Here is a 27659-nt window from a genome sequence, read left to right as displayed (position 1 = left end):
ATGTTACCTCCTGTGAGAAAATTTTCTAGAAATACCATTTAACACAGTAATAGTCATGTCTCTTGATTGCTCTGTTACTGATCAATTGTGTATTTCTCCAAGTTGGCCTCCTAAAATACCCCAACCCCTCTTTCTTCAAGTTGGAAGCCACATTTATGTAGCTTGAATATTAAAGTTACGTATGTAAACATTTGAAAGCAGATGAGTTTGTAAACTTCGGCAAGCTTATCAGTAGACAGGGCCTTCCAGTGAAAAGAACACTTGACTAGAAGTTAGGAGATTTAGGTACTGTCGTAAATCTGCTTCTATTTTACTTTCTCTGGCCTCAGTTTCCTCCCTCATAAAGGAATGTATCTACAACCCTAGTCTCTGGGTGGCGATTTACGGCTTTTATGCCTTTTATTTTCATTCTCCAATTCCCTCTTCATCTTACAGGTGAGGAAACTGCCACCCAGACATTGTATATAACTTAGTCAAGATCCTACACAATTAATTAATGGCTAATGGCAATGGAATCTTAAGATCCTGTATGGCGACTGACCTATAAAAACCTACCTAGTTCTACAATTCCTTAATCCACCCACTTAACAAAAACGCAATTAATAGGTAAACAAAACGCCAGGAAAGATGGTATTTAAAGGAACAAAAACATCCAAGCAGGAAAAAGAGGCCTGAGATTTCCACGAATTACAAGTGAACTTCCTGTCCTGGGTAAACTTCCGGAATCAACAACAGGAAAACCCAATCAGAATCTTCCTCCGGGAGCCAATGGGAGAGCACATTACAAAGAGCCAATCGCAGCGGCGCTGTCACTGTTATGGTCCTGTCAGGGCGCCGGCGTCGTGGTGCTTGGGTGGTAGCCACCAAGAGGACTTTGGTGGGGCAGTCTCGGGACAGCCCAGCGGCCTGCTGTGCCCGTCTCCGGCCTCGATCCCAGCTTGCACGTCGAGACTCGTAGGCCGCACCGTAGGGCAAGCGTGCGGGTCGGTGCCGCGGCAGCCTCGCGGTCTGGGCCCAGCCGCAGCCTCCTCTAACGCGGCCGGCTCTGAGGGGCCGCGAGATGCAGCCTCCGGGCCCGCCCCCGGCCTATGCCCCCACTAACGGGGACTTCACGTTTGTCTCCTCAGCAGACGCGGAAGGTGAGGCTGAGCCCCTGGAAGGGCTGTCACCCGGAGGAAGCCAGGGCCCGACGCCGTAGGGTCTTCCTGATGCCGAGGCGGTCGTGGCCGGGTGGGGACAGGCAGGAAGCTGACTGGTGACTGCAGCCCACCGCGCCTGCCGGGCCTTCCAAGAGGCCCCGAAGGACGGAGGGAGGGGTGTAGGGAGCTGCTTTTTAAAGCACCAAGTTACTTGGTCAGCCCCTAGCTTTCCCCACACCGTCTGGTGGCTGGTTTTTCTGGGTGGCTTATTCTCTTCAAGTGGACCCACGAAACCCTAAGGTTTTATTTCTGGAATTACTCGCCGTTACTGAGAAAAAGGACAGATTGGCCAAGGGACATCTCAAAGAATGAGAATAAGGAAGGAGGACTGTTTTCTTCTGTTATGTATCAACAGATAACTTTTTTGGGGGGTCTGGGATAAGATTCGGCACTGCAAATACAAACTCAGTGGAGATCACTTTTTTGGGGGGGGTCTGGGATCAGATTCGCACTGCAAATGCAAACTAGTTTTTATTGAATTTGATGTCTTACCCGAGTCCCCGTTTTCCTCCCATTTTGTAGTGTTTCACCTCAGTATTCAGATAAATTGATCCAGGTATATTGGAAATTTAGCATAATCCAACTATGTGTTTCCAGTAGCCCCTACAGATTTCTTTGTACTATTCTGAGGAAACGATTGTGCTAGAGATACTTTTCTACAGCACAGGAGAATGTTTTCCTCCTTTTCTCAGTTCCCTATCCAACTCATAACCTGGATATTATTCTGCTAGTCATTTTCAAATTTTTATTGCACTTCGTGCACCAGTTATTTTCCAGTGACCAGACTTACTGCCTGCTATGAAAACATAAATTATGTTTACAGAAATTTCAGTCTGAAAAAGAAGCTAGATTTTTCTAAGAAATTTTGTGGTGTATCAGTATAGCTTGTTTTCCCTTTTGTTTTTCTTGTTGTGCTGTTTGGCATTGTTTTTTAAAAATAGTACTGGTCATAATTTAAAATGTACAATAAAATTTTTGTCTGTCAAAGGGAACATAGCTGATACATTTACTTTTTTTCTTTCTTTTGTTCTTTTTTTTTTTTTTGAGGTGGGGTCTCACTCTGTTGCCAGGCTGGAGTGCAGTGGTTTGATCATAGCTCACTGTAACCTCAAACTCCTGGGCTCCCATGATCGCTTCAGGCTCCTGAGTAGCTGGAGACTATCTGGTGGCTGGTTTTTCTGGGTGGCTTATTCTCTTCAAGTGGACCCACGAAACCCTAAGGTCTGCGCCACCATGCCCAGCTAATTTTTTTTTCTTTTTTTTTTTTTTTGAGGCGGAGTCTCACTCTGTCGCCCAGGCTGGAGTGCAGTGGCCCAATCTCGGCTCACTGCAAGCTCCGCTTCCCCTGTTCATGCCATTCTCCTGCCTCAGCCTCCCGAGTAGCTGGGACTACAGGCGCCCGCCACCACGCCCGGCTAATTTTTTTGTATTTTTTTAGTAGAGACGGGGTTTCACTGTGTTAGCCAGGATAGTCTCCATCTCCTGACCTCGTGATCCACCCACCTCTTTCTCCCAAAGTGCTGGGATTACAGGCGTGAGCCGCCGCGCCCGGCCTAATTTTTTAAACTTTTTGTAGATCTCACTAGGTTGCCTAGGCTTGTCTCAGATTATTGGCCTCCCAAATTACTGGGATTACAGATGTGAGCTACCAGCCCAGCCGTAAATTTCTTTTAAGCTGAGATACAGCACCCCAAAATATTTCAGTTTGTTTCATCTACATTTGGTAGCATGATGCTTAGGGAGTAATATCAACTTTAATTTCCCAGGTTTAAAAAAATTGTTTCCATTAAGTGTCAGAACATGATGTTTGTTCAAACTCATGTTTCTATGTATTTATTCTTTTCATTCTCCCTTCCCTCAGGAATTAGTTTTCTTAAATATGTCTAAGAAATCTGACAATAATGTAAGTAGATAACCCATTGATTCCATATACTAAGAAACCTGAAATAAGTAAAAATCCATAAAGTTTATTCAAACTTCTCTGTATTTCCTCAGGAGACATATAGATCTATATATCCAAGGAGCTATATGTGTATGCATAATATCCTCACACAATATATTGTACAGTTTAAATTTAGAGTATTTTAAGTATACTACTCATTTGATCTTTTTTTTTTTTTTTTTCTTTTTTGAGACAGAGTTTCACTCCCCTCGCCGAGGCTGGAGTGCAGTGGCTTGATCTCAGCTCACTGCAGTCTCCACCTCCTGGGATCAAGTGATTCTCCTGCCTCAGCCTCCTAAGTAGCTGGGACTACAGGTGTACGCCACCATGCCCGGTTAATTTTTGTATTTTTTGTAGAGACAGGGTTTCACCATGTTTCACAGGCTGGTCTTGAACTCCTAGGCTCAAGTCATCCACCCACCTTGGGCTCCCAAAGTACTGGGATTACAGGTGTGAGCCACCACGCCCAGCCTCATTTGTTCTTAATTAGACTCCCAATGACCTTTATTATTCCTGTATTCTATAAAGAAACTGAGGTGGGCTGGACGTGGTGGCTCACACCTGTAATCCCAGCACTTTAGGCTGAGGTGGACAGATGGCTTGAGCTCGGGAGTTTGACACTAGCCTGGGCAACATGGCAAAACCCCATCTCTACAAAAAATACAAAAAATTAGCTGGGCGTGGTGGCATGCACCTGTAATCCCAATCCCAGCTACTCAGGAGGCTGAGGCAGGAGAATCACTTGAACCCAGAAGGCAGAGGTTGCAGTGAGCCAAGATCACGCCATTGCACTCCAGCCTGGGTGACAGGGCAAGACTCTGTCTCAAAAAAAAAAAAAAAAAAAAAAAAAATAGCCAACCGTGGTAGTGCACACCTGTGGTCCCAGCTACCATGGGGTCAGCTGCTCTGAGCCTCACTTGAGACCCAGAGGTCTAGGCTGCAGTGAGCTATGATTGTGCCAGTGTGTTCCAGCCTAGGCAACAAAGCAAGACCCTGACTGAAAAAAAAAAAAAAAGAAAAAAAAGAAACAGAGGCTTAGAGAGGTTTAGCAACTTCCACATGATAGATCTGTAATTAAGAGCTAGTCTACAGCCAGGTGTGGTAGCGTGCGCCTGTAATCCCAGCTACTCAGGAGGCTGAAGCAAGATGATTGAGCCCAGAAGTTTGAGGCCACCCAAGGGAACCTAGTGAGACCCCATCTCAAAAAAACAAAACCAAAGAGCTAGTCTGCTGTCTCCTCACGTTTCTTTCTGCTGTCTCTTTCTTACATTTTTCTAAATTGTGTATCTGAAGTATGGAAGAGTCCTGAATTTGCATCCTGGCTTTTATCAATTACTCTGCATGTGATCTTGGGCAAGCTACTTACCTTTTTTTTTTTTTTTTTTTTTTTTGAGACGGAGTCTTGCTCTGTGCCCCAGGCTGGAGTGCAGTGGCGCGATCTCGGCTCACTGCAAGCTCCGCACCCCCGGGTTCACGCCATTCTCCTGCCTCAGCCTCCGGAGTAGCTGGGACTACAGGCGCCCGCCACCTCGCCCGGCTAATTTTCTTGTATTTTTAGTAGAGACGGGGTTTCACCGTGTTAGCCAGGATGGTCTCGATCTCCTGACCTCGTGATCCGCCCGTCTCGGCCTCCCAAAGTGCTGGGATTACAGGCTTGAGCCACCGCGCCCGGCCCTTTTTCTTTTTTTGAGACGGAGTCTTGCCCTGTCACCCAGGCTGGAGTGCAGTGGCGCGATCTTGGCTCACTGCAACCTCCGCCTCCTGGGTTCAAGCGATTCTCCTGCCTCAGCCTCCCAAGTAGCTGGGATTACAGGCTCACGCCACCACACCCAGCTAATTTTTGTATCGTTAGAGATGGGGTTTCACTACATTGGCCAAGCTGTTCTCGAACTCCTGACCTCGTGATCCGCCTGCCTCAGCTTCCCGAAGTGCTGGGACTATAGGTGAGCCACCGTGCCCGACCAATTTACCCTTTCTTAACCTCATTTTCCTCGTATACAAATTGGGAATAAGAATACCCAAGTGTGCAAATATTTTGCAAATGTAAAGTATTTACTACTATATCTGGAAGAGTTAAGTGTTCAACAAATGTGAGTAATGATGTTGTTGCTTGGGTTTCAGTGTTAACTGACCCCACACTTATTTTTTTATTGTTTTCCAATATCAACATTTTACTGTACAGCTCCAGGTCTTTTCCCTAGTTTCTACACGTCATATAAATTCTTGCTTCTCCCCTTTTTATACTGTTTTACTAACCATGAATATTTTCAACTTATAGATGTTTTCAGTGTATACCCTTCCTTCTAGATTCTGTCCAAATCCCTCATTCTTAATGATACCTATCCTTACTATGTGTCCACACATACCCTTTATTCTAAAATGTGCTTTGGTGTTTTGTCTCCATGTGTATGCAGATTCTGATCTTCATGCTTAGAATGTCTTTCTCCTCCTCGCCTCAAGTTAAAACCTGAGACTGAACTCAAATGCTCTTTCCTTGGTAACACTTACTTTAACTGTCCCTCAGAAATGGAAACTTCCTAATATTTTCTATACCCCAGTACCTATCATAGAACCCATGGTATAAATATCACAAAAGAATTATTTGTAGAATAAATTATTTTTGTTTTCATTTATCTCATGTCTTTTTTTTTTTTTTGGAGACAAGAGTCTCGCTCTGTTGCCCAGGCTGGAGTGCAATGCTGCAGTCTTGGCTCATTGCAACCTCTGCCTCCCAGGTTCAAACAATTCTCCTGTCTCAGCCTCCCAAGTAGCTGGGATTACAGGGGCCTGCCACCATGCTCAGCTATTTTTGTATTTTTTTTTTACTAGAAACGGGGTTTTACCATGTTGGTCAAGCTGGTCTCAAACTCCTGACCTCAAGTGATCTGCCCGCCTCTGCCTCCCAAAGTGCTGGGATTGATTACAGGCGTGAGTCACCATGCCAGGCCTAATGTCACTTCTTAATTTAAGCTTTATGGTATTGTTTGCCCTTCCATTAATTAATTCATTCAATAAGCATGCACATTTGTTGATTGCCTACTATGGGTCAGGCACTAATATAAGTACTGGGTCTATGTGTACCAAGACAAACGCCCCCAAAAATCCCAAATAGTCTATCCCTTCATAGATTTTATAGACATTAATCAAGTAATTACACAAATATATAATTATATACAGTGATAAATATAATGAAGGAAAAGTGGAGGAAACTATGAAAGGAACCTACATAGTCTAGTCTGCAAGATCAAGGAAAATTTGCTTAAGCAAGTATAATGATTTGGATTTGTGTCCCTGCCCAAATCTCATGTTGAATTGTAATCTTCAGTGTTGGAGGAGAGGCCTGGTGGGAGGTGACTGGATCATGGAGGTGGACTTCCCCCTTGCTGTTCTTGTCATAGTGAGTTCTCACAAGGTCTGGTTTTTTAAAAGGGTGTAGCACCTCCACTATCTATCTCTCTCTCCTCTGGCCGTATAAAACTGCCTGCTTCCCCCTTTGCAATCTGCTGTGATTGTAAGTTTCCTAAGGCATACCCAGCCATGCTTCCTGTAGAGCCTGTGGAACTGTGAGTCAAACCTCTTTTCTTTATAAATTACCCAGTCTCAGGTAGTTCTTTAGAGCAATGCAAGAATGGACTAATACAGCAAGTATATCTGAGAACTAAAGAATGGATGATATTTAATTATCTGAAGTTAGAGCAAATAGCCTCGTACAAGGTCCCTGAGGCAAATAGAATCCAGGTTCATTCAAAGAAATGAGAGGCTTAGTGTGGCTAGGGTATAGAGTCCAGATGGGGAGGAGAGCAGATAAGTGGGCCTGGATAAGAAGATAGGACATGTAGAAATTATTGGACTTGAGCCAGAAAAGCAACTGGGGGAGGGAGATGAAGGATTCTAAACAGAAGAGTGAAATATTTGCATCTTAGAAAGAGTCTCCTGGGTACAGTGAAGAGTATGGATTGGAAGGAGACAAAAATGACTGGGGGGAAAGCAGTTCGTACACCATTGTAATCATGTAGGCAGGAGTTGATGGTTTGCATTAGCTTGCTACTGGTGGTAGAAATGGTAAGTGGACAGACATGGTTTAAAAATATTTAGAGGTAAAACTGACAATTTAGTGGTGGTTTGGATGGAGAGGGAACATGCAAATAAAGCAAACCATCAAGGATAAGCTTCTAGCTTACAATGCTGGATAGATTAGTAGTATCATTTAATGAAAAAAAGTGGAGGAAGACCTGAGATATCTCAGTTTTGGAATATTGAATTTTAGATGCCTTTGAGATAGATGCAAGGAAATGTTGATGGTAGGTTTTATAAATCTAGTAAAGAGAACTGGACTCAATATATTGCATTTCAACCTTGGCTTTCTTCTTCCTTTTTATTCCTATATAAAAATGATAATACCTACAGCTCACAATACAGTGATCACTAAATTGTAGATAATTACTGTCATTGTTCTTTTGAGTAAATGATAAATTTCTGTCACTCTGTTATTGTGACCATTTAGCCTATTCTTTGACATTCCCCCTTCCCGGAAAGGACGTCACCTCTAATACAAGTTAGTAGTGTAGACAGAGGAATCTTTAGTTTTTCCTTTTTTTTTTTTTTTTTTTTTTTTGAGATGGAGTCTTGCTCTGTCGCCCAGGCTAGAGTGCAGTGGCGCAATCTCAGCTCACTGCAACCTCCGCCTCCCGGGTTCAAGCAATTCTCCTGCCTCAGCTTCCCGAGTAACTGGGATTACAGGCACCTGCCACCGCACCTGGCTAATTTATGTATTTTTGGTAGAGATGGGGTTTCACCATCTTGGCCAGGTTGGTCTCAAACTCTATGATTCCTACTTATGAAAAATAATATCCATATAGGTCTAGTCTTACCACAAATATTTTCTATACAATATGCTGGTGAAGTATGATATATAGTATGTAACGGTTGCAAGAATAACTTTTTTTTCCTTTTTGAAAACTGAAAATGACATTTTAGCCAACCTTTCTTAGGGAATTTAAACAAGATTTACTTTTTTCATTAATTAATCTACTTACTTTCATGAGTTTTAAAACTCATAAGGCATTACACAAATCTACAAATGTGTTTAAATTGCACATAAGTATAAACACACATACACACACACAAATGAGCGCATGTCAAACTGGTGAAATCTGATTCAGGTCTATGGATTATACTAGTGTCAGTGTTCCTGAATTTGATAGTTATGTGAGTTGGTACTATTGGGGGAAACTGGGTAAAGGGTACATATGACCTCTCTTTTCTATTTTTGTAACTTTCTATGAATCTATAATTTTTCAAAATAAAAAATTTAAAGACATAAGACAAAAGAAATTTCATCTTTTTGTGAATCAGATAATCAGATAAATTACAGAATTTAATTATTTACAATATGAAAATTTACTGATAATATTTGATAGAAAAGCTACTAAAGCCATAAACCAGGATAACATGATTAAAAATATAACCTAAGACAAAAATTTATACAAGACATTGAAAGAAACATTTTCTTTTTTTTTTTTTTGAGATGGAGTCACGCTGTGTTGCCCGGTTGGAGTGCAGTGGCATGATCTCGGCTCAGTGCAACCTCCACCTCCCAGGTTCAAGCAATTCTCCTGCCTCAGCTGCTCGAGTAGCTGGGACTACAGGTGCACGCCACCACACCCAGCTAATTTTTGCATTTTTAGTAGAGACAGGGTTTCACCATGTTGGCCAGGATGGTCTCGATCTCTCGACCTCGTGATCCGCCCGCCTCGGCCTCACAAGTGCTGGGATTACAGGTCTGAGCCACCGCGCCCTGCCGAAAAAAACATTTTTTTACAGAGTAACATGATCAAGCTCCAGTATAGGTCTAGCAATTACAAAATTATGCACATGCATCAGTTTCTTGATCTCTTTCATAGGCCTGTGTATACATTAAAATGGTATCCTTAGGCCAGGTATGGTGGCTCTTGCCTTTAATCCCAGCCCTTTGGGAGGCCAAGACAGGTGGATTACATGAGGCCAGGAGTTCAGGACCAGACTGGCCAACATGTTGAAACCCCATCTGTACTAAAAATACAAAACTTAGCTTGGCATGGTGGTGCCTGTAATCCCAGCTGCTCGAGAGGCTGAGGCAGTTGAATCCCTTGAACCTGGGAGGTGGAGATTGCAGTGAGTTATGATCATGCACTCCAGCCTGGACAACAGAGAGACTCTGTCTAAAAAATAAAAAAATAAAATGGTATCCTTATAACTCAAATGAAATAATGAAATTTATTAATATCTTTTAGTGCAAAAACATATGCTTGTTTTTGTTTTTGCTGCACAAATACACAATTCTGGGTCATACTGAAGCACACGTAGACTTCATTTTCAAGTCTGAGATGAGATGAAATGAGATGATTTTTGTTCTTGCTCTTGTTGCTTGTTAAATAAGGAAAAGCTTCTTTATATATGAGAATGTGGCGAGTGCCACAAAATGTTCATTGTTTATTGCAGGATACTTTTCTTTCACAGAAATCGGGAACTTGTCTAGGGGCAGATCAGTAGTAAATTTCATCTTTAGTGTACTGTCACACTGCACTAAGTTTTCCTCTTTCAGATTCTCAGGCTGAGCAGAAGATTCAGAGAAGGGATCCCATACCCAGTCATACATTTGAGTTGAAAGGGAAGAAAAATTCCTGTTAATTTTGTTGTGTGAGTTTTCCAAAGGTGGCTTTCAATAAGACTTGAAATTTACTGATATTCTTCACTCTGAGCTAAAATAGCAGTAGAAACATTTTTAAAATTTCCTTTTACAATAGATTTTTTAAAAGATTGTTTCTTTTTAAATCCACTTTTATATGTATTATCTTTACATTGTTTTTACTTAGAAAATGACAAGAATATTATAGTATAGTAAGTAGAAATTAACATAAAATTCATGTTTTACTATCTGGACGTCTATCCAAGAGCTGGCAACCAAACTAGCTCGTTCTTACTCTGGTTTAAATTAAGTCAGCCATGCTCCTGGAGTGATTTTTAATTGTTTTCCTTGCTTTCTGACATCATTCTCCACTTGTTAACTTGATAACATGTTAAACTACTGCCAATTTTTTTGGAGTTTCCTGTTCTTTCTCACTCACAATTATGTCTTGGGGATACTGGGGGAGTTGTCAAACTGCTATTGCTGGCATTCCCACATGTGTCCTTGATATTTTTCTACTTTACATGGAACAGAAAGTACTACAAAATCTGTAAGCTGAAGATGCTTTTTTTTTTTTTTTGAGACGGAGTCTCGCTCTGTCACCTAGACTGGAGTGCAGTGGTGCAATCTCGGCTCACTGCAAGCTCCGCCTCCCGGGTTCATGCCATTCTCCTGCCTCAGCCTCCCGAGTAGCTGGGACTACAGGTGCCCACCACCACGCCCGGCTAATTTTCTTGTATTTTTTTTAGTAGAGACGGGGTTTCACCGTTTTAGCCAGGATAGTCTTGATCTCCTGACCTCGTGATCCACCCACCTCGGCTTCCCAAGGTGCTGGTATTACAGGCATGAGCCGCTGCGCCCAGCCTGAAGATACCTTTTTGAGGTTCTTGCATCCATGCCATGACAAACTGCTAAACATGTACAGTTCTGAAGCACAACATTTCTTAGCACTATAATTTATCCTTTTTTGCTTTAGATTAAGGACTTTACGTGCAGTCCTTTCTAGAAACCAGGAAACAGTTGTTAAGGTCCTTTCCAGCCTCATAATTGCAAAACCTCCAACGTCACTGTTGTACTAGTGATTTCTGGATCTAAATCTTCTTGTTAAATCAAGAAAAAACACTCTTGACCTAGTGCGGTGGCTCACACCTGTAATCCCAGCACTTGGGGAAGGACAAGGTAGGCAGATTACCTGAGGTCAGGAGTTCGAGACCAGCCTGGCCAACATGGCAAAACCCCGTCTCTCCTAAAAATATAAAAATGAGCCAGGCATAGTGGTGCACGCCAGTAATCTCAGCTACTCAGGAGGCTGAGGCAGGAGAATCACTTGAACCCAGGAGGTGGAGATTGCAGTGAGCTGGGATTGTACCACTGCACTCCAGCCTGGGAGAGACAGCAAGATTCCGTCTCAATAAATAAATAGATAAATAAATAAATAAATAAGAATTAGCTGGGCATGGTGGTGTGCACCTGTAATCCCAGCTCAGGAGGCTGGGGTGGGAGAATGGTTTGAACCCAGGAGGCGGAGGTTGCAGTGAGCCGAGATGACGCCACTGCACTCCAGCCTGGCAACAGAGTGAGACTATGATGCAGAAAAAAGAAGAAAAGAAAAAACACTCTTTGTATCTATTAGAAATAGACTTTTAAATTCCACCTCTCTCATTTCAACTTAGATTAAGATGAAGTAGCAAGCACTTTTAAGAGAATATTTTAACTACACGATTATATAACATGTACAGGGATTATTTTTAAACTTTAGGTGGTGAATTCAAATATATTTTATCTCTGAGTGAGCTCCTTTATAAAAACTTTTTAGAATCATATAATGTTTAACCTGGAAAGAACTTTGAATAGGATGCTAGGACCCAGAAAACATGAATGATTTGCTGTATCAGTTAGTAGCTAAGCTGGGACTTAGCTTCAGAATGTAAACATTTGTCAAACTTAATTGCAGGACTTGTCACAAGCAGGCCAGGATGTGACTCATAGAGTATTATGCAAATTAAGCTCTTTGTACTGTATATGAAAAACAGTTTTTTGTTTTTTTAAGGAAGCTAACTTTGATATTGGTTGGACATGATCTCCAGAGAAGTATCTATCTGTGTTAGAGTGTTCTGGTTTGTTGTTTCCAAAAGTATTTTTCTGAAATAATACTATAATGTGACTTGCACTGACCGTGTTGATGGTTGTTTATTAATGTATATTGTCTGATCCTACAAATGTGCTTTTTCTTTTTAATCCCTATGTGACCTCAGGTAAATCCTTAACTATTTCCATTGTTTTAACTAGAAAATGTAGCATTAGTACTACCACGATTATCTGTAAGTCCTAAGATACTGTGCAGACTCTACATGGAATTTATTTTTTAATATGGATAACTGAATCTCTTCACCTCTTTTTAGAGCTGACCTAAAAAATAAAAGCAAAAAACATAGCCCTTTATTTATTTTTGCCAAAACTAAAGATGAATGATGTAATTATGTGAAGAAAAGGGAAATTTTGGCTGAAATAACAGGGACTCTTACTTACCAGATTTATCAAGAACTAAACATTAATATATGAAACACTTAGCATAGATATGTGATGATTTAAATGAAAGAATGTGTGAATAAATACATGAAAAGGTAGAGAGAAATTATCTACAATTTCCTTTAGCAAATAAATTGTCTAATAGTTTGTATATATACATATGTAATACCTCTGAAAAGAAGTTACTCAGTTACTTTGTTCTGAGGCACATGGTATGTATAATAATGAAGGAATCCAAAATGATGTCGTGTAACATATTTTGCATGTATTTTCCATTGAAATTTTAAGGAATTACTGTTGTTAAGTCTAGATTCTGGTATCAGTCTGGCTAATTAGCTGTGAAACCTTTTGCATGTCTTTTCACTTCTTTCATCTTTCATTTTATTCTTATAAAATAAATGATGGTTTTTAGATATCTTATCACTATAAAATTTGAAGATTATATGCAATAGCAGATGTTCATAGAGATCTTCAAATGATAATTATTTTAGTTGAATATCTGCTCACTTTGGTTAAGATTCACACATTGTTTCTTAGTTTGTATAGTTTTGTCCTCTTTTCTCCTAAGATCTCAGTGGTTCAATAGCATCCCCAGATGTCAAATTAAATCTTGGCGGAGATTTTATCAAAGAATCTACAGCTACTACATTTCTGAGACAAAGAGGGTATGGCTGGCTTCTGGAAGTTGAAGATGATGATCCTGAAGATAACAAGCCACTCTTGTATGTAAAAATAATAATACATATTTTTTGGTTTTTAGAGCTAGTCTGTGGGATGATTATATTCTTTCTTGTTATGTAGAGAGAAAACATTAACCTTTTTGGTCAAAAGCTATAGCAATTGTCAGTTTTACTAGCAATTTAAAAAACTGAAATAATAATGAGAGAATATTTTTTAACCAATTAAAAAACAAAAATTAAAAGAATGGTAATCCTGTATCTCACACACATGTATGTCTACTCCAGCTTACCTGGGTCTGTCAGCTATCTGAAGTAATCATGCAGTTTAAAAAAGCAAGGCTCTTAGGTACTTGCTGTTGAAATTAAGTTTCGGACAAATTAAGATTTCCAAAAAGATTACCACTCCAAAATCTCTTCAATATAGAAATTCTAGAGCTGCCACTGGGAGGAGAGCTACATATAAAGAGGCTTTCACTTTCTTTATAGTATCTGAAATTTTGTGGTTATCTGGAGAAAAAAGTAAAGAAATAATTTTGAAAAGAAGAACCTATAGCCTTGTAAAATTGAGGCATTTCTGGAATCTTCTTTGTATTAATTATCAGTAGAGTAAGTGCTGAAATATCCTATGTTTCTTAATGTTAATACACCATATATTTGCCAGGCATAGTGGCTCACGCCAGTAATCCCAGCACTTTGGGAGGCTGAGGTGGGCGGATCACTTGAGATTAGGAGTTCAAGACGAGCCTGGCCAACATGGCGAAACCCCATCTCTACTAAAAATACAAAAAAATATTAGCTGGGCGTGGTGGCACGGGCCTGTAGTCCCAGTTGCTCGGGAGGTTGAGGCATGAGAATCGCTTGAACCTGGGAGACAGAGGTTGCAGTGAGCCAAAATTGCACCACTGCACTCCAGCCTGGGTGAGAAAGCAAGACTCTTATCTCAAAAACCAGCAAAAAAAGCATATATCATCAAATCAAAGACACTATTGATTATAAGATGGAGTTATTTTACATATTAAACAGAAAAGTGCATAAGACAGCATAAAGCTGGGACATCAAAGAGCTGTCTCCTTATTAGTTTAAGGATGAATGAGAAATAACATAACACAGAAAGAGACAGCAAGGAAGTTTGCTTCAGTTTGGCAGTGGATAAGATGTTGAAGGAAAGAAAGAATTTCCCCAGAGAATGTAAAACCCACACTGGTTCTCATATGGGTTTGCCATCTGAATTAGGCCCAAAAAGTCTCAAGCAGAAAATTTTACTTAAAGTTTTCTTAAATAGTGCCTCCAGGAGACTGGCGAAAGGAAAGGTAAATATTAGAAACACTTGGTGTCACTCCAGGCTGACGATTGTAAGATACCAGTGATTGAGATATATCCCACATTTAGAGATGTTGGAATGTTAAAAATGTACACCTTGGAATTAGTGAAATGTGGCACTTCAAATGCAAATGTTTTGTTGACCTATGGAGATTATACTGTCTTATTTAAAGTTTTCTTAATTTTTTTTGCAACTGTTTTAGTATTTGGAAATGTGTGCCTTTTGAGAATTTTTATTTTAAAATTATAGGGAAGAATTGGACATCGATCTAAAGGATATTTACTACAAAATTCGATGTGTTTTGATGCCAATGCCATCACTTGGTTTTAATAGACAAGTGGTGAGAGACAATCCTGACTTTTGGGGTCCTCTGGCTGTTGTTCTTTTCTTTTCCATGATATCATTATATGGACAGTTTAGGGTAAGTATATCTTATTTTATACAAATTCTAAATATTTTGAGAGTTTCAAAAATTAAATATAAGATATTAACTGTAATATACCATATTATGTTTGAGAAATGCTTTACCCATTATTTCTCACTTGTTCGTTCCTAAAACTGTTCCATAATTAAGTGAGGAGTACCTTAGATTAATGCTTTCATACTTTTCCACATCACGATTGACATAGAATGGCCAGATGTGGTGATTCCCGCCTGTAATCCCAGCACTTTGGGAGGCCGAGGCTGGTGGATCACGAGGTCAGGAGATTGAGACCATCCTGGCCAACAAGGTGAAACCCTGTCTCTACTAAAAATACAAAAAAAGTATCTGGGTATGGTGGTGCACGCCTGTAATCCCAGATATTCGGGAAGCTGAGGCAGGAGAATCGCTTGAACCCGGGAGGCAGAGGTTGCAGTGAGCCGAGATCGTGCCACTGCACTCCAGCCTGGCGACAGAGTGAGACTCCATCTCAAAAAAAAAAAAAAAAAAAAAAAAAAGTATTAGTACTTGTATAGCACACTGGGGTAAATGGATAGAACCACTTCCAGCTGAGCAGAAGTCACCAGAAGGGCTGCTCATGTACCTTCTGATTTTCCCAAGAGATTAACAGTTTGAAATGTAATACTCATATTCATATTTCTTACCTTTTATTCATTCATAATTCTGTTCTTAAAATGACCATTACTTTAAATGAATGATGAGAAGGATTCCATCAGTATTTGTTTTTATACTACTACTGGTATTTTAATCCCTTTGTCCTACTTTCAGATACTTTATTACCAAAACACAACATATATACATCACTCCCTCATGCAAAGTTTAAGGCTTTGAGGGGGTAAAAAGTTACTGTTCACCACAGGGATTTGGAAATGAATGAGTTTCTGATGTCTGCTCTAATAAATTGCTACAAGCTTAGTGGTTTTAAGTAATACAGATTTATTTTACAGTTCTGAATGTCAGAAGTCCAAAATGAGTCATAAAGCTTTGACCAAGGTCAAAATGTCTACAGGGCTGGTTCCTGTGGAGGCTCCAGGGCAGAATCTGTTGCTTGTTTCTTTTACTTCCAGAGGCTGCCAGCATTCCTTGGCTTCTGGCTACATCACTATGATTTCTGGTTCCATGATCACATTACCTTCTTCTCCATTGTACTTAAATCTCCTTGAGTTTCCATCTTTTTTTTTTTTTGAGATGGAGTTTCATTCTTGTTGCCCAGGCTGGAGTGCAATGGCATGATCTCAGCTCACTGCACCCTCCGCCTCCTGGCTTCAAGCGATTCTTCTGCCTCAGCATCCCAAATAGCTGGGATTACAGACATGCACCACCACCCCCAGCTAATTTTGTATTTTTAATAGAGATGGGGTTTCACCATGTTGGTCAGGCTGGTCTCAAACTCCTGACCTCAGGTGATCTGCCTACCTTGGCATCCCAAAGTGCTGGGATTACAGGCTGAACCGCTGTGCCTAGCCTCATTTTTCATCTTTTAAGGACAATTGTTACTACATTTAAGGCCCACCAAGGTAATCCAGAATAATCTCTCCATCACAAGATACTTTATGCATTACTATACTAGTCCTATTAATATTTACCCTAGATTAGTAAATATCAGATATCAGATATTTTATATCAGATATTCTGTTTATATCAGATATTCTGTTAAAGTGTTGCAAAGACCATTGAAGAAGGTGAATGGAGACTCTGGTCTCCTACCTACCACTAATTCTTCATCTAGAACATCTCTAATTGTATCTGTTTTGTATAATCTTTCGTCTGAACAAAGGGTTCTAAGGTTGAAAACAGAAGATTAGGCCCATGCCTACAGGCCAAGGCGAGTGGATCATGAGGTCAGCAGTTCAAGACCAGCCTGGCCAAGATGGTGAAACCCCATCTCTCCTAAAAATACAAAAATTAGCTGGGCATGGTGACAGGTAGCTGTAATCCCAGCTACTCGGGAGGTTGAGGCAGAGAATTGCTTGAACCTGGGAGGTGGAGGTTGCAGTGAGCCAAGATCGCGCCATTGCACTCCAGCCTGGGCGACAGAGTGAGACTCTGTCTCCAAAAAAAAAAAAAAAAGGAAAAAAAAAAAAAAAAAAAAACAGATTACTATACCATCATAGAATGTCACTCAATTTGGATTTACTTGATGTTTTCTCATGATTTAATTTGGATTATGCATTTTTGGCAAGAATATCTCAGAAGTGACATTGTCCCCCTCTCTGTATACTGACAGGGAATGTGTGATACTGATACGTCTTATTATTGGTGATATTAACCTTGATCACTTGGTTAGGTGATGAGGTAGTATCTGTTCAATTTCTCCAGTGTAAAGTTACTATTTTTCTCTTTGTAATTAATAAATATCTTATGGAGATACTTTGCAACTATGCAAATATTCTGTTTCCCATCTAACTTTAGACTACTAATTTTAGCATCCGTTGGTAGATCGTGCATGCAGTAATTATTACTATAATGTTTACAGAATGATGATTTTTCTGTTTCCCTCATTCATTTTATTCTTTGAGTTATAATCCAGTACTGTCATAATTTATTTTATTGCTCAGATTTTTCAAGCTTTAACCATTGGGAGCTCCTTCAACTTGCCTTCTGTCTCGTTTCAACATATCCCATTCTTTTTTTTCAGTACTTACTTTCCTTCTTACTTCACACAGTGTTCTGGGCTAATCTTGTATTTTGCCTGCCCTAGCCTTGGAATCAACCATTCTTTTTTTTTTTTTCTCTTGAGACGGAGTTTCACTCTTGTCACCCAGGCTAGAGTGCAATGGTGCGATCTCAGCTCACCACAACCTCTGCCTACCAGTTTCAAGTGATTCTCCTGCCTCAGCCTCCCGAATAGCTGGAATTACAGGCATGCGCCACCATGCCCGGCTAATTTTGTAATTTTTTTTAGTAGAAACGGAGTTTCTCCATGTTGGTCAGGCTGGTCTTGAACTCCCGACCTCAGGTTAGCTACCCGCCTCAGCCTCCCAAAGTGCTGGGATAACAGGCATGAGCCACTGCACTGGCCAACCATTTCTTTAAGAAGTCCTACTTCCTTTAATTAGGAAATGATATTTAGAAACCAGTTTCTGGGGCTGGTCATGGTGGCACACTACTGTAATCCCAGCACTTTGGGAGGCTGAGGTGGGAGGATCACTTGAGCTCAGGAGTTCGAGACCAGTCTGGGCAACATAGTGAGACCTGGTCTCTCTTAAATAAGTAAGTAAATAAACAAATAACATAGCAAGATTTGTCTCTATTAAATAAATACATAAATAAAATAATAAATAATAAAAGAAACCAGTATCTGGGCAATAAATGTGCTTATGTTGCTACTGGGGTGTTATATCTAGACCATCCCAGCAGACAGAGCTTGAAAATATAAATATATGTATGTATCATTACACTAAGTTTGAGGAGTTAAAATTGTCTGAAATGGCTTCCATATTCTATTGAATAAATATGTAACATAAATTTTAAAGACTTCCAGAGAAGATTGATAACTTACTTCAGAAATAATTTTTTCTTGTGGGATGCTGTAAAACAGGGGGTTGATAGTAAACACTTTTTTTGCAATAATCTTTTATCATAGATTTTGAAATACTGAGGTTTCTTTAGGCAATTGATAATTACTAAGATTTTAATTTGGATGTAAAACTGTATCACACATTATATTCTTATTAAGTTTTGGAATGATACCTGAGAGCCCACATAACATCTCTATGACCTGAAATTGGGCATGCTAAACTGTCATTTATGGCAGAGAATTGAGTTATTGGAAAATTATCAGCTTATTTGGTATAAAAATATTAATTGCATGATATTTCTCCCTAAGGTGGTCTCATGGATTATAACCATTTGGATATTTGGTTCACTAACAATTTTCTTACTGGCCAGAGTTCTTGGTGGAGAAGTAAGTAGTTTATTTTGAAAATAACCTTTCTTTTTTATGGTGAGCTTGATTTTTGATACTGCAGATGTCATCATTAGCTATACAAGAAACTGTTTCTTGTCCCAGAATTGCTTTATGCTAGTTCCTTTAAGATGATCAACATTAGTATTGTGCTTACTCAATAAATGGTACGAGAAATGAGGAAAAAGAAAATATCCCGTCCCATTTATGAAGTAATTGCAGCCTTTTAGGGAAGCATAGAATTTATTTTTTTTATTTATTAATTTTTTTTTTTTTTAATGGAATCTTGCTTTGTCATCCTGCTGTAGTGCAGTGGGGCAATCTCGGCTCTTTGCAACCTCCACCTCCTGGGTTCCCAATTCTCCTGCCTCAGCCTTCCAAGTAGCTGGGATTATAGACATGTGCCACCATGCCTGGCTAATTTTTGTAATTTTAGTAGAGACAGGGTTTCACCATGTTGGCCAGGCTGGTCTCGAACTCCCAACCTTAAGTAATCTACCCGCCTTGGCCTCCCTAAGAGCTAGGATAACAGGTGTGAGCTACCGCGCCCAGCCAAAATTTATTTATTTATTTATTTATTTGTTTGTTTGTTTATTTTGAAGCAGAGTCTTGCTCTGTCACCCAGGCTAGAGTGCAGTGGTGCGATCTCGGCTCACTGCAAACTCCGCCTCCCGGGTTCAAGCAATTCTCCTGCCTCAGCCTCCCAAGTAACTGGGATTACAGGTGCCCACCACTGTGCCCAGCTAAGTTTTGTATTTTTTAGTAGAGATGGGGTTATACCATCTTAGCCAGGCTGATCTTGAACTCCTGACCTCATGATCCACCCGCCTCAGCCTCCCAAAGTGCTGGGATTACAGGCATGAGCCACCATGCCCGGCCTATTTCATTTTTGTTTTTTTTGAGATGGAGTCTCACTCTGTGTCACCCAGGCTGGAGTACAGTGGCATAATCTTGGCTCACTGCAACCTCCACCTCTCATGTTTAAGCGATGCTCCTGCCTCAGCCTCCTGAGTAGCTGGGATTACAAGCACTTGCCACCCTGCCCAACTAATTTTTGTATTTTTAGTAGAGATGGGGTTTCACCATGTTGGTCAAGCTGGTCTCGAACTCCCGACCTCAGGTGATCCGCCTCGGCCTCCCAAAGTGCCAGGATTACAGGTGTGAACCACTGCACCCAGCCAGAATTTATTCTTGGAAATTCTCGAATGTTTTGATCTCACGTTGCCAAAGAGATTTGTAACAATAAACCAACTACATTTTAACATAAACAATACATTTAAAGAAAAACAACCATATTTTCCAAAACAAAAGAGTTAGAAGCATAGCATTGTTTTACATTTTTGTAAGTAGCTTTAATGTCTGGCTGAATGGAAATCAGATTCTAATATATGCTTTTTCCATTCAATCTGTTAAGATATATTATTTTGGCTAAAGTATCTGAAGAAAATAAGGCTTTATACAGGTATATAATTGAAAAGGGAGAGTATTTTAGTAACCTTTTCAGATGATTGTGAATATTCTCTGATATCACACCAGAACTCAAAAGGGGCTGGATGCCGTGGCTCATACCTGTAGTTCCAGCACTTTGGGATGCTGATGCAGGAGGATCGCTTGCGCCCAAAGACCAGCCTGGGCAACGTAGGGAGACCCTATCTCTTTAAAAATTAGCCAGGCATAGTAGTGTGTGCTTGTGGTCCGAGCTACCAGGGACTGAGGTAGGAGGCTTGCCTGAGCCTGAGGGATTATGGCTGTGGTGAGCTGTGTTTGTGCCACTACACTCTAGCCTGGCTGACAGTATGATCTTGTCTTAAAAATAAATAAATAAGGACTTTTGAGCTGGGTATGGTGGCGCACGCCTGTAGTCCCAGCTACTTGGGAGGCTGAGGCAGGAGGATCACTTGAGCCCAGGAGTAGTTGTTGGTTTTTTGGTTTTTGTTTTAGCCTGGCCAGTATGGTGAAATCCCGCCTCTACTAAAAATACAAAAATTGCCGGGCATGGTGGCCCACACCTGTCATCCCAGCACTTTGGGAGGCTGGGGCGGGTGGATCACCTGAGGTCGGGAGTTCGAGACCAGCATGTCCAACGTGGAGAAACCTTATCTCTACTAAAAATACAAAACTAGCCAGATGTGGTAGCGTATGCCTGCAATCCCCGCTACTCGGGAGGCTGAGGCAGGAGAATTGCTTGAACCCGGGAGGCAGAGGTTGTGGTGAACCATGATTGCGCCATTGCACTTTAGCCTGGACAATAAGAGCGAAACTCTGTCTCAAAAATAATAATAATAATAACAAAAAAATTAGCCGGGCATGGTGGCACACGCCTGTAGTCCCAGCTACTCAGGAGGCCGAGGCAGAAGAATCTCTTGAACCTGGAAGGCGGAGGTTACAGTAGCTGAGATCGCGCCACTGCACTCCAGTCTGGGCAACAGAGGGAGATCCGTCTTTAAAAAAAGTTTATTTTTTTCCTTCTATTTTCAGTTTCATAAGTGAATGATATTAGAATATGTTTGATCGAGCATCTTAATAAAACTCTTTAATTAATTTAGAGTAACATCTGTGAAACTTTTTTACTCTGCATATGGAAATTTAAAATAATTCTAATAGACACAAAATTATATTTGTTTATATATTATTTCTTATGTCCTAGACAAAATCTAGTATAATATATGAAAATATATATCATTATGTTTTTTGGTAATTCAAGACTGTTGATGTAGGAGTTTAGGGGCCTAGATTTTAATTTGAACACTGACACCTTACTAGCTTTGCTTTCCTAAGCAAAGCATTGTTTCTCTCTAAGAATCAATTTCTTCACAATAGAGACAATAATGCCTATTTCATAGGGTTGTTATTTCATTTGATCTCCACAGCATGTGAAGCCCTATCACAGAACTTGGCATAAAGTAGTCACTAAAAAATATTTTTCTCTTCAGTCTCTCCTGGCCACCTTCCCTTTCTTTCTGGTCTGCATTGGTAACATCTAGGTTCTCTAGACCTTGGATTTTTCATCTGAATGGGATGTAGTGACAAAATGCAATGTAGAGATATACTGAAGGTAGTATGAAACTCAAAGAGAGGTAAATGCTGGAAATGTAGATTTGGGTATTAGCAAATTTATTTTAATTGAAACCATGTTGGTTGGTGAGACTGCCCAGGAACATGGGAGACTATATGATAATTTGAAATAATGAGTATAATAGATTATGATTTATTCTTAATGCTCACATTTATTTGAATACAGCAAGGAATATGTGGTGTTCAATTTTGATTAAAATGAGTATCTTGATTTCTATGACATTTATTTGAAATTTTCAAAATTCACAGGTTGCATATGGCCAAGTCCTTGGAGTTATAGGATATTCATTACTTCCTCTCATTGTAATAGCCCCTATACTTTTGGTGGTTGGATCATTTGAAGTGGTGTCTACACTTATAAAAGTAAGTTAAGGATTATGTATTACATAGTTTACTGTTTTCCAGTATCAAAAGTATACTAGGCCTCTGTCTGGGAATATTGTGATATAAAACTCTTTTTTTTTTTTTTTTTTGACGGAGTCTCGCTCTGTCACCCAGGCTGGAGTGCAGTGGCCAGATCTCAGCTCACTGCAAGCTCCGCCTCCCGGGTTTACGCCATTCTCCTGCCTCAGCCTCCCGAGTAGCTGGGACTACAGGCGCCTGCCACCTCGCCCGGCTAAGTTTTTGTATTTTTAGTAGAGACAGGGTTTCACCGTGTTAGCCAGGGTGGTCTCGATCTCCTGACCTCGTGATCCGCCCGTCTCGGCCTCCCAAAGTGCTGGGATTACAGGCTTGAGCCACCGCGCCCGGCCTATAAAACTCTTTATCAAACGGTTAGTAGTATTTTGGAAGTGACCTTTCTTACTGATTTTACCAGTTATATTTCTTTTATTTTTTTCCTTTTTTATCACCAGATATTACCATTTGTCTAGGGGGAAAAACAAAGAGCAAATCAGGTTTCAGGATATTATAGTCAGATTTTTTTTTTTTTTTTTTTTTTTTTTTGAGATGGAGTCTTGCTCTGTCACCCAGGCTGGAGTGCCTCCCAGATTCATGTGATTATCCTGCCTCTGCCTCCTTAGTAGCTGGGACTACATGTGTGTGCCACCACGCCTGACTAATTTTTTGTTTTTAGTAGAGATGGGGTTTCACCATGTTGGCCAGACTGGTCTTGAACTTCTGACCTCAGGTGATCTACCTGCCTTGGCCTCCCAAAGTGCTGGGATTACAGGCATGAGCCACCATACCCGGCCTGGTCAGCATTTTTTAAATGTTGAATTTAAAAGTTATTTTCTATATTTATAATATGAGTTCATCTGACAGATTTTGAGGGGGATATTTATTTAAAATTCCACTGGACATTTATTTAGTAACTGTTACTCCTGTTTGAATAGTAACTTTCCTGTCAAATATGATAGATGTGGTTCTAATAAATTGGATTTTCCGTAATGCAGAGATCAGGACTTCTTTGTGTTATTTATGTTAAATTAACATATGTACATACACTTAAACATCTACTGATAAGTCTTAAAAAATAGTAATGTATTTATTACTATTTGAGTAATATAACTTAAACATTGGAATTTATTAATGTTGAACAACTTTGGGGAATAAGTGACTGCCTTGACACATGTATGTATATTACACAGTGAATATAATTTTGTTCTTTATGGAGAACGGAACTTTTAAAGACTATGACTTTCAGAACTGATGTTATGTAACCTCCACATGAAAGTATTTGTTTTTAAGTAGCTGAGCCAGTTGAAATTATTGCTAATTTCAATATAAAAGAAATAATGATTCCTGTTAGAAATACGTTAAGCTGATACTGATAATAAGCATTGGGTATTGAAAGTGTAGTTTTTGGAACTAATCAGTTCTAAATTCAAATCCTGGTTCTGCCACTTAGTTGTTGTCTGGTCTTCCAAGGTATCTTAACGTTTCTTACCGTCACTTTGTTGTTAACAATGGTAAACTTAACAACTGCGTTTTAGGGTTTGTTACAAAGAGTTTAAAGTATATATAATGCTGACCAGGCATGGTGGCTACCGCCTATAATCCCAGCACTTTGGGAGGCTGAGGCGGGTGGATTACTTGAGCTCAGGAGTTTGAGATCAGCCTGGGCAACATGTCTAAACTCCATCTCCACAAAAAATTAGGCAGATGTGGTGGCAGGTACCTGTGGTCTCAGTTCCTTGGGAGGCTGAGGTGGGAGGATTGCCTGGGCCCATGAGGCCATGGCTGTAGTGAGCCATGATTGCACCACTGCGCTCCAGCCTGGGTGACAGAGCAAGACCCTGTCTCTGCCTAGTACAGTGCTTGGCACAGAGTAAGCACTCAAGCTGCTGTTATTACAAATATTATAAAATAGGCCAGGTATGGCGGCTCACCTTCGTAAATCCCAGCAATTCAGCCGGCTGAGGTGGGTGGATCAGTTGAGCCCAGTTTGAGACTCAACCATTTATCCAAAAATACAAAAATTAGTCGGGCATGGAGGCATGCACCTGTTAGTCGTAGCTACTCAGGAGGCTGAGATGGGAGGATCTCCTGAGCCCAGGAGGTCAAGGCTGCAGTGAGCGGTGATTGTACCCCGGTGTAGGCGACAGAGTGAGACCTTGTCTCAATAAAAATCCAAATTATAATATTTTGAGATCATCTTTGTGTTTAAACACTTCAGAGACTAAAGAGACCTTGTTTTCTTCAGTATAACCCTAAAATCTTTTTTTGAAATTGGCATTATTAGAACTTAGTTTAAAGTCAACGTTGCAGCAGACATTTAATTACTCCTATTCCAGCCTTAGTGAACATACCACTCACTCACGATCACTTCCTGGTGTGTGTTTTTTCACTTGGGTTAAGCTTGTTTCTGAGACTACTCCCAAAATGGTTAAAACCGTTGTTCTCTGGTCATTTTTAATCATGTAGTTCATCTGAAAGTTGGACCTTAATATTCTTTATACAACATATAAATCATTATAAAATAGAAAACTCTTTTTTATATCATTAAAACTTTAGAATAAAATTGTTTTTAAACTTCAGACTATTCTGTGGCAAAATTTTTTTTCTGATCACTTACTCTTCTGTGAGTTAGTGAGCTATTACACATTTCTTATTTCAGTCTGTGGTTTGTTGAGAAATACGATGCAAAATTAATCAGTAAACTCTAACATTAGAATATATAGTTTAAGTGCACTGATTTTATTTAACATCAAATCTCGTAATACTTGTCACTCTTCAACCATTTATAATGAAAACAATCTAATCATGATATACAAATGCAATTTGATCAAATTTTATTTTATATATTTCCCTGTACTTTTGTGTATGTTTGAATTATTTTGTAGGGTTACTTTTTTTTTTTTTTTAGTTCAACAAACCCAGTGGAAAACTGGACCAGACCAAATACATTTTTAATAAGTTTGCCAATATTTAGTTTTTACCTGTGTAGCAGTGATTCTCAACTGAGGTCGATTTTGTCCCCCAGGGGATGTTTGTCAACATCTGGAGGTATTTTTGAGAAGTGTTACTAGTATATAGTGTGTAGAGGGCAGGGATGCTGCTAACCATCCTACAATGCACAGGATAGCTCCCCACAGCCAAGAAGTATGCAGCCTAAAATGTCAATATTGCAAGGTTTAGAAACTCTGCCTTGTGCCAGGTCTGTTCCTATTATAGTTTCCCTGATTTCCCTTGAAGTTTTTCCTTAATTTTATGCTGTAAATTGTGTTAGTTGACTACATCAATAAGTACTGCATAAGTTTCCAGTAGAAATAATTTAGAAGTATGTATGTGTGTAATCCAAAAACTATAGTATACTTTATTTAAACTCTTGACCAAAATGTGGTCTTTTTTTTCTCTTTTTTATTCAACCCTGTATTTCTACCTATTCTTGGGGAAAAACTTAATAAATATTGTATAAAATTTTTACTTAATCGATTTTCTTATTTAGAAGGAAAAAGAAAATTTCCTACTTTGCAGGAATTAGTTTTCTCTCAGTAATTTGGTGTAATAATAGTTTTTTCAAAAGTTGGCTAATCATAATTACCAGGGAACTTAATTTAAAATACTGATAACTAGATGCTTCCCTTAGAAATTATAACTCAAAAAGAAAAAACTAATAAGTTATAATTCAACAGAACTAGAGAGTCCCCCAAGTCTCTTTTTAATAGGCACCCCAAGTGATTCTTATGATAAGACAGGTCTGATAAGACCACATTTACAGAAGTCAAGGAGTACAGCAAAGATGGACATTCTTAATAAGTTTTTAACATTTGTAACAAGTTTTGCTATTTACCAAAATTGGTTGTTGATTTTTTAAAAATATTGTAAACACCATTTTTACTCTATGATATCCAAAAAGTTAATCGACTTGCTAATATGCTGCCTTTTGTCTTTTTTCCTTTTTTTAAGCTGTTTGGTGTGTTTTGGGCTGCCTACAGTGCTGCTTCATTGTTAGTGGGTGAAGAATTCAAGACCAAAAAGCCTCTTCTGATTTATCCAATCTTTTTATTATACATTTATTTTTTGTCTTTATATACTGGTGTGTGATCCAAGTTATACATGAATAGAAAAAGATGGTGTCACATTTGTGTGTAGGCTGGGAATTCTTGCTGAAGGAATTGGAGAAAACCTGTTGCTGGCAAAATTTTACACGTTCCAGATGGAAAGGGAAGTTTAAGCGCTTTGTAAAACAATTTTTTTTTGTATTTAATTAAGCAATTGCAGTTATCTGGGATTTTTGGGTCAGAATTTTAAATTCTGCTTGATTCTCCATATTCCAGTGAATAAAATACAAAAGCATTGTGTTTTTAAGATTGTGTCAATATTCACCTAAAAACTTGTGCCAAAAGCACCTGGATTGGTAATTATATTTCACTTGAAGGGTAAATTTGACAATATCCTGATAATCTAAAGTGCAATTTTTTTCTTCAAAATGTTTTCTCCAGCATCACAGATCCTGCAGATATATATTTATATTTATACATATATATTTATGAAATAATTCTTATTCACAAAATATATTTCTGATAAACATTAAGATATTAAATCTGATGCACAAACTTTTTTTAATTTGGCCATTAATCTTTTTTATTTAAAAATTTAAATTTGTTTTTAAAATTGTATATAATTTTTTAAATTTCACACATGCTTCAATACTTCCTTGTTAAGAATTCTTAATAACTACTAAACTGATTGTAATAGTTGCTGATACATATTTGGTTTGTTTGGGTATACTTTTCAAAACCATTTTTGAATGTCTGAACATCTGATTGAAAGTTTCTGTTTATCTTTCTGACCAAAGGAGCAAGAGGTATAATGGATATGGCATTCATTAAAATTGTTACTAGTACAAAAACAGTAATATTTACAGCATCAGTAAATATTTTTAAGTGGTACTTCTAAATCATAAAAGTTGGAGAAAGAGACCTTTAAATTCTTGTGGTCTTGAACAATGTTATATGAAGTAGAAAAAAATAAAATACTTCCCAGTTGTGTGTTTTGTTTTATAGCACCATGTCCTGTATTACTTGATATTTTAACAAGTATCAGGTACTCTCTAACAAATGTACAGTTTTTGCTAAGGGAAATATTAAGAAATTTTTATCAGTGAAATATTTGTTGCAAATAATTTCAAAGGTTTTTAGATATACCTTTAGTTAGTATTACTTTGTAAAGTAGGTAAATCATTTTATTTATGTCCACAAAATAGCAAATGTCTGTTAACTATTAGCAAATTATTGTATTATCCTTTCTGGTGTCACCCGGAAGAGTTTCCTGCTGTCCTCAGTATGATAACATGGCGACCTCTCGGTATGTATTTCTTTAGCAAACTTATCCATCAGGAAATATCTTGCACCTCTGAAGCAAACCTACAAATGAACATGTTATCAAGCCCACCCGTCTTCCTTTCCCCGATCCCAAAAGGAAAGAAAGAAAAACTTATTTTAAGCTGCAGA

General features: G+C 39.2%; 2 protein-coding genes across 2 annotated transcripts in view; one reads left to right on the top strand and one right to left on the bottom strand.

Annotated features, from left to right (window-relative positions):
* DPY30 (dpy-30 histone methyltransferase complex regulatory subunit) overlaps positions 1 to 27659 on the bottom strand; it is a 937477-nt gene that overhangs the window by 272258 nt on the left and 637560 nt on the right. The gene's annotated exons all lie outside the window — the stretch shown is intronic.
* Positions 797 to 27209, top strand: YIPF4 (Yip1 domain family member 4). The gene is made up of 6 exons (XM_050754150.1): positions 797 to 1139; positions 12906 to 13059; positions 14588 to 14759; positions 18610 to 18687; positions 22012 to 22125; positions 26113 to 27209. Exons 1-6 carry the CDS (start codon positions 1061 to 1063, stop codon positions 26248 to 26250), a joined length of 735 nt encoding a protein of 244 aa, XP_050610107.1. The 5' UTR covers positions 797 to 1060; the 3' UTR covers positions 26251 to 27209.

This window comes from Macaca thibetana, chromosome 13 (genome assembly GCF_024542745.1).
Source record: "Macaca thibetana thibetana isolate TM-01 chromosome 13, ASM2454274v1, whole genome shotgun sequence".
NCBI lineage: Eukaryota > Metazoa > Chordata > Mammalia > Primates > Cercopithecidae > Macaca > Macaca thibetana.
This window is presented reverse-complemented; position numbering and strand designations above follow the sequence as displayed.